Source organism: Artemia sp. Qi Xiang Cuo, chromosome 13 (assembly GCF_049724085.1).
Source record: "Artemia sp. Qi Xiang Cuo chromosome 13, ASM4972408v1, whole genome shotgun sequence".
Lineage (NCBI taxonomy): Eukaryota > Metazoa > Arthropoda > Branchiopoda > Anostraca > Artemiidae > Artemia > Artemia sp. Qi Xiang Cuo.
The window spans coordinates 24,939,786-24,953,037 of record NC_142806.1 but is presented as its reverse complement, the minus strand read 5'-3'; the positions used below and the strand labels follow the sequence as shown (position 1 = coordinate 24,953,037).

The 13,252-nt window shown below is 37.0% G+C and overlaps 1 protein-coding gene across 1 annotated transcript in view; it reads left to right on the top strand.

The window, feature by feature from the left end:
* Positions 1-11,847, top strand: part of LOC148945111 (E3 ubiquitin-protein ligase FANCL-like) — a 47,189-nt gene extending 35,342 nt beyond the window's left edge. Inside the window, exon 2 of the mRNA XM_089098843.1 lies at positions 9,846-11,847. Coding sequence (XP_088954969.1) covers positions 9,861-10,670 — 810 coding nt within the window. The 5' untranslated portion in view covers positions 9,846-9,860 and the 3' untranslated portion in view covers positions 10,671-11,847. The remainder of the gene's footprint in view (positions 1-9,845) is intronic.
* The last annotated feature ends 1,405 nt before the right edge of the window (positions 11,848-13,252 follow it).

Below are 13,252 nucleotides of genomic sequence, written 5' to 3'. Positions count from 1 at the left end.
ACTACTCCATGTTTTAATTTATTTATAGAACTGGTTTCTATAAATCTCTCTTTGAATGCTTTTAACAAGTCATCAACCGTATTTATTGGCAAGTTGGCGTTATTGCCTATGGTATGTTCGCCCTGTTTTAGAAAAGTTAAGGCCTGGCCTCTTAATCGTAAAAGCAGCATGTCTTTTAACGCTCCAACGTCTGTTTTTGTTAATTGTACAAACTGGTTCAATTGAATATTAAATTTGTCAATATCTGACTGACCATTGTATTCCGGGATAGATTTTGCAATCTCCATATTTTGTGCGACTAACTTTTGCACTATTAATAATTCATTTAGATCGTCCATGTTTTTTTTTGCGTTTATATCAACTCAAAATTTTGCTTAAACTGTTTTGGGGTAGGCTATTATCTCCTATGAGATATATGGGGTTTCCTATCGTAGCCTAGTGGTTATAGGCCTAATCAATTTACTCATATGTCTGTATCTTTCCAACAATTAAATTCAAATTACAAAGTTTAAATAGTCTAACTAGTTCGCAGTTTTCCTCCAATTTCCGACACGCGCCATTTGTAGCGATAAAAGATTTGTATGTGCCTTTGGAGATTTGCGAACTAATTAGCTATCATTAGGCTAGGCTAAATACAGACATATAAAATAATAGAAAAAAGATAGAAAGAGACAATAGATTTATTGAACTTACATGCTTAGTTGTACAGCAACGGGTCACTTCATTGACAATAAATGGTGACTGAGATTATTTGCGGTACCAATTGTTTCGGATCTGACTACATATTAAAATCAAAAAACACATCTACCCCACTCCCAAACGCAGTTCTTTCGTCCTGCGCTGTAGGGACTGCCTGCCATTGGACCAAGTGACCCAAGGACGCAAATCTTCGTCCAATAATCTCTTTAAGATTTTTCAGATGATTCAGGAGATCACACAGTTTTTTTGCCATTTAAACTTCCTTAGAAATATCGTGCTTAGCATTTTGTTTTTGCTACTAATTATCTTAGCGAAATTCGAACGACTAGCGCCGTTGTCTGACTGAAGCTAGAAATGCAATTTTCTCTTTTTGCTGATTATGAATTTAGACTCTTGGAAGCGGTATTTGAACTCAATTAGGGGACGTTTAATTTCTGCCCGAATCATCTTTAGAAGGAAAGAATCTTATATTTTAAATATATGGTATTCTACTGCTGGTGCACATTCATTTCTCAAAGATGTAGCTTTCTGTTCGAAGAATTTTGTAGTGACAACTTTTGGTCCCCCTTTCATCATGCATTTTACTTGGCATTTCCCCTTAATTTTGGCTGCATACAAATCCAAAGATGGAAATTAAAGATGAATAGTAAGCTATCTGAATTTTAATATTCCTTTGATTAATGATCTGGCTGTAAATAATAAAGAAATCTCTGTAACTGTTGTAAGTGGCAGCATACTTGAGAGTTTTAGCTTTTAATATTGTAAGAAATGCTTCTTGTTCCAATTTCAAAAGGATTTTGAAGCTCAACCTAATGCTAGAACTTTCCTAAGAAATATAAAGAAAACAGCACAAACCTTTGTAACTAAACTACTACCATTACTATCAATGTCTTGTTGTAGTACTAAGCTGCTGGAGTCCAACACCAATGTGCACACCTCTGTTCCACCCCAATCTGTTTGGCGCTACACTACTACTTCTAGGAAGTCCCTATTTCCTTACATTCTTTCTTGTGAACTTTTCCCACCTTATTTGCAGATAGCTTGGGCGCCAGACCCCTATAATGTCACAACTAGATGATCAAAAGGACACAGTCAGTTTGACAATAGTTTCCGACTATATCGACTACGCTGAATCTGAATATGGGTGGTGGCAAAGCTGGAGGTGACGGCTTGACCTTCTAAAATCCAAAAAACTCCCTCTTTGGTCCTATATAATATGCACAGACTGTTTTTTAAGGTTGTACCACTCCAATTTAGTTGCATGGCATCTCATATTATTCCTAATATGGTCGCCTCTTAGAAAATGTTTTTTTTTTTCCGATACCTTGTATAGTCCCGGAGCTATAGGCTAATATTTAATAATTTTCCCTGAAAATCTCAAAATTCAAATGTTTATTTCAAGGTAAAGCACGTATTTCGTAACTTAATATATTTTTAGGATTTTTCATCTTTTACCAGAATTTATCTTGGATATTAAGCTTCACATTGCCAAACATTTCCAAGCTCCAGCTGTTTGTTGAAGCTGCACAGAATTTTTTTTTTTAGTATAAGCCAAAAATGTATGCGAAAATGTATCTTTGCCAAATAGTCATATGACACAATATTCTACGCTAGAATTTAGCGTAGATTCCAAATATCAACGTTAATTTTCAACCCAATATTAAGTTCGTTTGTTATAGGCTAATTACTTATTTGTAGGCCTATTTTTTTTTAAATGGTACAGCGAGACATGTTTATATGATAAATTTTGACGCCGAGTCTAACGGTAGTGTTGACTTGGTCATCGTGTTTCAACTTTAGTTGCTATATACTATTTAATTTGCTATAAGCTCTGATTTTCTTGAAGTACTGTACATCTATATAAAAATACTTGTATTTTTATTAAAATACTTGTATAAAAATACTATTGGGTTGAAATTAATTGAGTAAAAACACAAGTAAAGCCTGTCGAAATACAGTTCCCGCGCATCCCAACGGTTTTCCCCCAACGTACGAAAAAAATCCCGCTAATCCTCGTCTGAATCGTCGCTGTCGGCACCACATCGCCCACCACATGCGCAAAGAATGTCGCATGGCTTTATCCCCAAACAAGGGCACTTTTTACTGCACACAGTTTTACAGTAACAAAAGGTCGAAGCCTTGTTGATAGTTAGAGGCCAGGGGGTCAGCGCTGAAGTCACTGGACTGACTCCTAAAATGTCGTGATGGGTCCGGCCAAACTCAAGTGGGTTGAAGACATAGGGCTTAGGAATCACAGCCTGAAGAATAATGCTCCACTGAAGTATAGCTCTCTTGACGTGATATACGAAAAAAACATCTGTTGGGGGCAAGCTGTTCAAGTTTTTTTTTCTGGGAAATATATGAATTCAGAGGTCATTGAGAGAATCAAATTCGGACCGTTTTTTGCTATATACCGATGCAGCCAATTTTGCACAGATACGTAAGATTTCGGATATCACTCCTCACTTTCAGTGTAGGATCAGCAATTTCTTGAATGAGCTGTGATTTAATAGCAGATGGAGCAAATGTTTTGCCCTTCGAGAAGAAAAAACTGACCGTATCACATCCACTAATTCAATGTAGCAGCCCTATTGACTCTACAACAGCCCATGATGTTTTATTCACAATTTTATGGATCGGAAAGACTTTATCACAGTACTGAACGTAGAGCTCGGGTTCACAGTCCGGGTCACACCTGCACAGGAATATTTCGCGATAGTTCTGTTATAGAATGACCACAATGTCTGTATCATTCGCTTCAACAATTACTTGGGAACATCCATTTCTGTAGCATTCGGCAACATGGAGAGCCACACGCGTGTCGGCTTCTTCATGTGTGCTGCACAAGGTATTTTCGTAGTCCGGGTTCGGATCTAATGTCGTTTTGGATGGGACCAGTTTTAGGACCTTCATTCTGTCACTGAATCCGCCAGAGAGGTAAATGGTAAATCTTAATTCAGAAAGACAGACATGGCTTCACAATTCAAAAATACATTCGATAAGTCTTGACTTACTCTCTGACTGCATAAGCAAAATATCTCAGTTTTCTAGCACCATGCTCTTCGTAACGATAAAACTCTTCGTCACTGTATTTCCTCTCCGCTCATGACATCCACTACTGTCTTTTAGAACAATAGGATGCCCGGACATGTTTGCAAGGCCAAACACTCCGTCATACCGATCAGCTACAATATGCAGCTCGGTTGTAGATTTTGGGAGTCGATTTAATAGCCTTGCAAGGATTCGTTTCGAAAATGCCTCAACGGTTTCGGTTTTGTATGGCACTTGCGACCGGATTAACGGCATGAAATCTACCACCACACCAGTTCCCGTGACCGTGTTAATTGGTACTTCACTAGGCCAACTTTCTAAACTTGCAGAGGTACGAATGAACTCGAGAAAACTTGACTTCGTACCCGATCGAAGCTTAATACGTTCACCAGCTCCTGCTTCAAATATTTCTGGGGCGTAGGGCAAAAGTTCATGCGGCATGATCTTACTTTGCATCTCAAGCGTAGATTCTTGACTAGTGCCAACAGTAACCAAAATTCTTTTAACAGCTTCCAATTCAGCATGAACGCTGCTACCGGTCTTGGTTGTCGAGCGTTTGGCCTGTTTTGTTTCGCAATCCATAGTCTTTACTTTAACCTTGGAAAAGGGGTTGATTTTTCCATCGAAGTATGCTTCCAATGCTTTTAAACCACTAGCACGTGCACCCAGGAGGTTCTTTGCCACTGCCTCCTCAGCAACTTGATTTGAAATGAGATGCACCAATGATTCCTCATCACATGTAAACGGATCAATATGGTCTTCGACAACAGAGACCACACTACTGACAAGGTTTTCTTGGCGCTTCTCAAAGGCTCCATTTTTGCTTCCTTCACCGTCAAATTCACTCATGCTCTCAATTCCGGCACCTCGACAAAGGGCAGAGGAAACCTCAGCACAGAATGATATGGTGGTAGTCCACTTGGCAGCTGCCATTGAGTTCAGTGTGATTCCCTTTATTCCTTCCTTTTGTTTTGATTCAAGGTTAAGTGTGGATTCCAGTGCATGATCTGGGGAAACACAATTCATCTTGCAATTTTTCCGCTTCACGTTGAATAGTCCTTTGACAAAGACATCATGCAAGCTAGGTGGCAAGGTTTTCATGTCACTCAAATACTGGAGTAGACATGCAGTATTCTTATAATGCCCTGCGGCTGTCACATTCGGCAACATGAGGATTGCACCCATAATATGGCCTTCCCAGTCTCCCCCACGCTCTGCCATCAGGAACTGGAGAAGAATCAGCACAAGATTCATATACTCCATCTACAGCTTCGTTGTAAGGTTTTGGTCACGCGACTTGTTGAACTCGTTCATCAAAGACTTCATAGATTCCAAGTGTTTGTCTAGGTTGTCGAATAAGCCTCCGCAATTCATGAACGCAGACATCAAATCTGACAGCTCATCAAAAGTACTTGTTTCTTCGTCTGATTCAATGTAATACTGTTCAAGAGCATTCCAATATACTCTGTACAAGGCCTCTACTACGATGATGTGAGCCTGCATACACCTGTAATAGGGTTGTCCAGTCATAGCTTTTTTCCCAGTTCCAGGGAGTAAAATGCCAGCCTTACTAAAGATTTGCTCAAGCCCCGAGCCTTTCATGAGGTACCCAATCACACCAAGGAAGTTCTTACACAGATGCAATCCACCCATTCCTGGAATAACGTCACTGAATGCTTCAGGCTGTTTCTTTTTTAATGCGATAATGATCTCGTAGATAGCTAGGTCACACGTTATTACAGTATGAGGTAACTTCAGTGCGTGAGCTGTACGATGCATAACGTTTATTGCCTCTTCAACAACTGCTGGATTAGATGGAGCACTTGGTATGACTGGTAGATATCCGATACGAGTGATAGGTATCACTTCACTCTCTATCTGGCTTGCATAAAATAATTTGAAACTGGGCAATTCTGCGCTGGAGTCAATAACAGTGGCGTCGATAAGTTTGATTGGAGTAAACCGACAGAGTGCCCAGCCCACAAATATGGGCTGAATTAGAACGTCACTAAAGTCACTAATATCTCTGAGAGTGAGTTTTGACTCTCAAAGGACTGTATTTCTTTTCAGAAATATTTTGCCAAATTTACCGAACAACAGAGATGACGTCTTAAGCGATCTGTCTCTGGTACGATCACATCTCACTACTGGGGCCTTTGATTCGTTTTTGGATGCAGAACTTTCACATGGCGGCACGACGATCATGGTTGTTATGTGAGATGATTTACCATGTTCTGTGTCTTCCTATAAAAAAAATATCAGCCTGCATAGAGGAAGTGTTCAGATCAAGGGCATAATTTGGCGAAAAACTCGGAGGCAAAACAAAGGCGTCGTTTCGGGTCATTAGCTATGCTTAAAAAGGTCCAAGTTTGGTGACGGACCTTCTTAGATCACCTTTTCGCAACTAACTGTCATAATTTTGACAAATCATTTTGTTTCTCGCGGATTTTATGACTTTTCATGGGTGACTGCCCCCCCCCCACCCTGGGGGGAGAGGCAAATAACGCCTCCGGGTCAGATGTTCCTCTTGTCATTGTAGATTTAACTCTGTCTCCTTTTTATTTCAACTTTAGTATTTTCATCAGGTCAAAAACGATTTGTAAGTCCTTTTCACTGAATTTCAAAATAGCAAACTGTGTTACTTGCCGATACTTAGTTCTTACAACTGTCCGCTTAGTAACCTTGAGAGAACAAGAAATCGATGACCTGCCTAACCTCTTGACCTTGCAAAAGCTAGTTTAGTTACCAATGCCCAGTCCTTACAACAAGCACCTTGCCAAATGAATTGCAGGTGTATATCTCTCGCTGTTTTCAGTACTGATAAAGGATAAAGTTGGATAATTGGAATTCTTTAATTGTCAGATTAAATTATTAGAAATAGAAAACTACATTACTTGCTACTATTATCATTATTTTATTTATTTGTTGATTTGTTCAATCTTTACCTGTTTGACTGCAACACTTCCCGTTACCCAAACAACGGAGGTCTAGTTCTAACTACATTACTACAGACACTTTATCAAATAAACTGCAGATCTCTGTCTCTTACAGTTTTCACGATTAAAATGAATGAAGCTGGGAATTTTGAACTGAAAATCTCCTGTTAGTACAAAAACAAGAGCTGGAAGCTACTATGGCACTTGCAAGGGTTGGAAAGCATGTAAATGAACTTGACAGTTCACGCTGTCAAGGCTGCATGTCAATTCCAGTACTTTCCAATACAATGTCATTTCGACTCCTCCGAACCATTAAATATGGTTGCACTGTACGGATAAAGTGCACATTTTGTGTGGTCTAGGAGTTGATTTGGATTTGTGGTAGATTGGTTTAAGGTGGTCTCAGCAACATCAAGACTAACATACCCTAAAAAATGTCTGATCTAACTTAGCCTAATTACAGTATAGGCCAAGTCTACATAGAAATGTCACAAACTGTCTATCAAACAGTTTGAGATAAAAACTCATTCTTAATTCCAACCCGGTCTTGAGTTTTCATCTTGAATCCTAATATTCAGTTTCTGTTCAGGCATTTCCAGGAATCTGAAAGTTATTTAGCCTATCTGTCCATGACATTACATAGTTACATAAGGCAAGCATTAGCCGTCGTTCAGTTCCTATTCTTAGCTCTAACCTCTAACAGTAGAGCTTCTCAATCACACTACCAACCTCAAGTTTAATCAGCAACAGAGTTCACAAGATTGTTCCTTTCACGAAAGCTCTTTTTATCCTTTTCGTCTTCTTGTTCCTACAAAATGCGTACCTGGGAAATTTGATCTCAAGGTGGAGTTGTAAAACAATTAGCCTATAATAACTGAAGTTGATATTTGGTTGAAAAGTAAAGTTCATATTCAGATTTGGCGTTAAATTCTGGCATAAAAGATGTGTCATATCATCATTTTGGAAAAATGTATTTTTGCATATACATTTTGACGTATACTTTTTCAAAAAATTCTAGACGGCTTCACCGAACAGTTGAAGCTTTGAACTTTACGGCACTGTGAAGCTAAATACTCAAGGTAAATTCTGAAAAAGGATGAAATATACAAAAATTATAGATAGGTCCAAGATACGTGGCTTAGCAGAAAATGAACCTTTGAATTTTGAGATTTTCGGGGAAAATCAATAAATATTAGCCTATAGCTCCTGGGCTATACGAGATATCGGAAAAAATTGAACATATTCTCTGAGAAGACAATGTCAGGAACAAAATGAGATGTCACGCCACTACATCGGAGTGGTACAACCTTAGAAAAAAAATAAACAGTCTGTACACGTTTTATAGGCCTAAAAAAAGTCTTTTTTTGCTTTTACAAGGTCAAGCCGTGATCTCCAGCTTTGGCACTACCCATATTCAGATTCAGCGTGGTCGATATAGTCGGAAACTGTTTTCAAACTGACTGTGTTTTTCTGATCCCCTCAACCCAGAAATAAGCGAGATACGCTTTAGTGGCGCCCTGACTAACATGTCTTTTTTTATTTGGCCTCAGAAAAAGTATAGTTTGGGCAACCTAATTTCCTTCATATATAGAACGTGACCTAACCATCTTAATCTTTATTTCATATTAGCCTTAGAAAGTGGAAAAAATCACTTTTTTTGTAAAGCTTATTGTTTGATGTACAGTCATCCAAACAAGTACTTAAAACTATTATTGGATACTTCCTCTAGAAAATATATATTCTATCCTTCTTAACCTTTTGAACCACCCACATTTCAGAGCAATAGTCTACCCAGAGCCTTGCTATGGTGTCCAGTATCCTAATTTGAGTTTGGACTCATATCTTCCTTTTCTTCCCAGCTTTTTTCAAGTGAGAAAAAACATCCTGGGCCTTGGCTATTCTGCTTTTTACATCTAAGCTGTGCCCACCATCCATTACTTTACTTCACTTCCAACTTATCAAAAATTTTCTAGTTATTTTCTGTACCGTTTCCCAAACCTTATTATGGTTTAACACATTCTTTTCGCCTCTCCTCAACATTTTCTTTGTTCTAATTTAGGCCCTATTACTATCTTTACTTGGGACTAATTCAAACTGACCCCTTCCAATCAAATTTTTAACTTGACAATACGATATCTTAATGCCATGCCGTCTGGCTGTATCTTCCAAACCTTCAACAATTATATCTGTAGTCTCCATCTTGCAAAATGGTCTAATTTCGTCAAAATTCTTTGAATTAAAACCAAGTTGGTTGGGTTCATCCATCCTAAGGCAAAACTATGGTAGATAGTCATGAAGTAAGGGTAATTCAAATAGTCCATGAGTTTCTCTATAAGCCATTTGAAGGCAATTGGAGACCCAAATAAAAGGTTTTCAAAGATTTATGACTGACCATGTTCACAGGACTTTAAAGGCAAATGGGCAACTGAGATTATTCCCATTATATGGGCTTTGACTACTTGGAAAGTTGGAACCAATTTTCCCAAATCAAGTGAAAAGTAAAAAATGGGCCATACAGTACCATAAAGGCAGATATAATTTGGAAAACTGACCTGTTTCTGTGGATGCTTGATTTATGCAGACTTATCTTAGTTTTTTCAAAGATTTTTGAAGAAACTAAATTTCAGTTGTGGGAAGGGGGAAATTTGGGTAGGGAGGGGGTAGTTAACACTCCCCCTTCCCAATAGCAAATTGCCTCCTGATTTTGCATCTTCTTAATTCACACTATTGCGTTCTCTGTCTCAGGCTTATTTATTAAGAATTATCAATTGCAGTTTTACATTCTGCATTATGCTAAAGTGTAATCTAGTCATAAATATAAACTGAGTTATCCAAAACCACCATAATCTGGACTTGAAGTTCAAATTTTTCTTGAGAAGGGTTTCTTCTTATTGAGAAGGAGAAATTCTTATTTTCCAATGGGCAGACGTAATAGTATATTTCATGCCTTCAGTCAGGAGGAACAGTGTGCATATCACACTGTTGTAGGGAATTCCTAAAAAATAGTTTTATATCTATACACCCCCCCCCCCAAAAAAGAACAAAGTTGATCCCCAGGTCTAAATAGATACTTTTTATGCATCAGACCCCTCCCCTCCCTAAAAAGACCTTTGACTGTATGCAGCTGTAATTTATTTTACAATGAACAAATATTTCTAGGAACAAGGACCATTTATGGAATTAGACAAGGAAATTGATGCAATAGAGACAATTGTTAATGATCTTGAGAAGCTTGGATTTGGAAACATAGAAAGCCTTACTGATTTCTCATTTGTTATACTAAAGACTATTGATGACAGGGAAAGAATAGTTACAATAAATGTAACTTTAGACTCTGAATATGGATCAAAACCTTTAAAATTTATTTCTGATATACCAAATTTTGCTGTAGATGCAACAGTAGCCAGTCTGCCTGTGTTATATGAAGAGTTCTGTGAAGCTGTGCCTTTATATTCCCAGTTTTGGAGTGTTTGTGAAGCAATTGATGACAAGTGCTGGGTTTTGGAACCAGTTCCAGCGAAAATGACAGATACCGAAAGAAGAGTTGTTGTTGATACATGCACAACATTAAAGATATCTGTTGATCCAGAAACCCCAAAATCATTTCCAAAAATAGAGATTTTAGGACCTGAAGAAGCAAAGGAGAAAATATTCAAATCTATTAATGAGAGAGTTGATTCTTGGGATGATTGGGATGATTTTGTTTCCAATTTAGAATATGTCCTTGGCATCAAATTTCCTGAGTCACCCAGTGACACTATGGAATTATCATCAAATGACCCATGTTGCAGTATATGTCTTGTAAGTGAGTTGGAAGGAACATATCCTGAAATTATTTGTGATGCAGAGAATTGTAATCAGATATATCATAAAATGTGCTTTATCGAATATATTGAGGCACTACCTAATGCTTTGAGAACTAGATATGTGATAAGTGGTGAATGCCCCAACTGTGGCCATAATATTACATTTAGGCGAGAGTAAACTGCTTGTTCTTACTTCACAGAGGCCCTTTAAAGCATCTGACAGTGTTCTAACTCACCTGTGTCATCAGACGTGGCGAAGATTATCCACTCAAATTAAAAAAAGATTAATAAGTACTTTTTTATTTATGTGAAATAAGTTTTGGATCTATTTATGTAAATTAATGGAAAATGTAGTAAAAAGAAGTGTTTTGCATACCCTAGGATTGCACAGTTACTTAATTTGGAGTCATTTTTTTTTCAAAGTCCTTTTGGGTCCATTTACAAGGTTTTTCAAGCTAATGATTTTCCCTAAGGGTCTCTGTTGGAATCCTTTTTGTTTTTGATTTATATTGATGACTTTCCAATTTTAATCAAATAATTAGAAATGTTCTGCATATTTTTGAGTGCATTATATCCAGTGGGCCAAACTGCATATTTTTTCTCCTGATAGGACCGTCAAAACATACCTAATTCCTGACCATTGTATAATTTTGGATCAAAAAAGTCCAACAATGCTTAGAAATTTTTCAGATACATTTTTTTTTTTTTTTTTTTAAGAACAGCTTGGTGATATTGATTGGAATCATGCAATCAACGAGAAGGATTTGAAGAAGGTTGTTCCAAACAACCTCCAATGTATAAATGAAAAACTTTTGACAGCTATTAATTAGAAAAATAGCTTATATAGAATTAGAGTTATTGTTCAGCCTATGTAAACATGGCAAGTTTAAAAATTTTGAGAATTTCCTCGTAAGGTTCTTCAGAATAAGCGTGAAAAACCATTGTAAAAAACCGTTTCAAAATTTAGATTCCCTTGGAAAAACTTGGGGTTTGTTGAAAGATAAAATTGGACAATATAAAAAGTATTTTTCATCCCCGAGTGCTATTTGTTATGAATGATAATTAATTTTATAGACAACACTGCTCTTCCATTTACAAATAAAACGAAAATAGTTCAAATGTACGTGTATTGGGATAAAGTTTTTTTTTTTATCATTTTATTTACTGAATATATCAGAATATTAGACAATATTGCCAATTTTCCTCGTTCTCATTTTTCGTTATTCATTCTTGTTCTATTTGAATTCTTGGCTTTGGAAGGAAAGTAGTTTTCTGGATGAGATTTTTTCAAAATTTTTCTTAACTTTTTTTGTTTCTACGGTTTTTCAATTTTAGGACATTTTATTGTACATTTTAGCTGCTTCATTCATTCTTTTTTTTTCAATAAAGCCTTTTGAACATGAAACCAAAATGATTGGGTATTTTTTAGGTCATTTTTCACTGTCTTGACTGAACATTATACCCGTCACTTATATATTTGAATTTTTTTTACATTCAAATTTTAAAGAAGTCAAAAATCATCTGTTACTTCAGCAGAAGTTGAACCTTCTTGCCTTAGCGTAAGCACCGTCAACTGAGGATGATATTTTTGGCACTGTTTACTTTTGTAACTTAAAAATGTTATTAAGAACCTAAAACACTGTAGGGCATTTTTAGGGTTATGAAGAACTTTCAACTAATCTCCTTTAATAATATTGCAGACGTGATTTTTGAACCCGTCTTTCATATATTTAATCAAATATATTGTCGCTCACCTGCCACTTCAGCTCTCTACCCTCGGAGTCAATTGCAGACAGACGGGAAACAATCCCTCCCCATGAAGCTTTTTTGTGTATTATATTCAAATCTATTAACGGCAATAAGACAGAAAACAAGAAAAACAAATTGCAAATCTTGGTACTTCCTTATTATCAGGGCCTCTCGGCTTAAACACTATAGATTGGCAATGATAAAACCCGTTTTGTAACGTCTTATCTGTTGTAGAGCAGGCAATGATAGTAAGGTTTTCATTGCGTATACGATATTAAACTTTGTTTTTTGGATTTTAGGGAGGGGGGGAAGGTACCTAGGTTAGGTTACGTATTTAATATATGCAACGCTTTACCCCCCCCCCTAATGTGCAAATATATAGCGCAAATTTGTTTGTAAACTATTATATATTCATCCTATTTTATTTTATTTCATTAGCATTAACCAAACTTGACTTTTTAGAGAGGCCCGGATAATGCAAAAGTACCCAAATCTTTTTTGAAAGGTTTGAAAGCAAAAAGGAACTTATCAGAGGCAGAAGAAGAGTCAATAGACTTCACAACAATCAGTAGGGGAAACCCTCTTTCTTTTTTTGTTATTCCTGTACACCTTTTATGCTAACCTGTTGACAAACATCAATGATTCTGAGATTATTTTATATTTTGGGCCTTCTAAAATTTTTGTTTCTAGACAGGGCCAGGTTTACCTCTTTGTTCGCTTTTGAGCAAACTTCCTCAGTTGACCCCAAATCTCTTGAAACCTTGACATCTTTTAATATCGAACAATATACACTTGTATACTACCTTATTTTGACACATTGAAAATACTTAATTTTCTAGAAGAAATAGGAGTTAGGCATGATTTTATTCGAAATGTAGGGGGGGGGGGGGCTTACTAAAAATAGGTGAACTTTTATTGCAAGTGTAAGGAATTATGAGACGCATGCTCCTCCTCTATTCAAAACCTCCCTCTTTACACCCTCGTGGGAAGTTCCCATTTCCCTCAAATCTT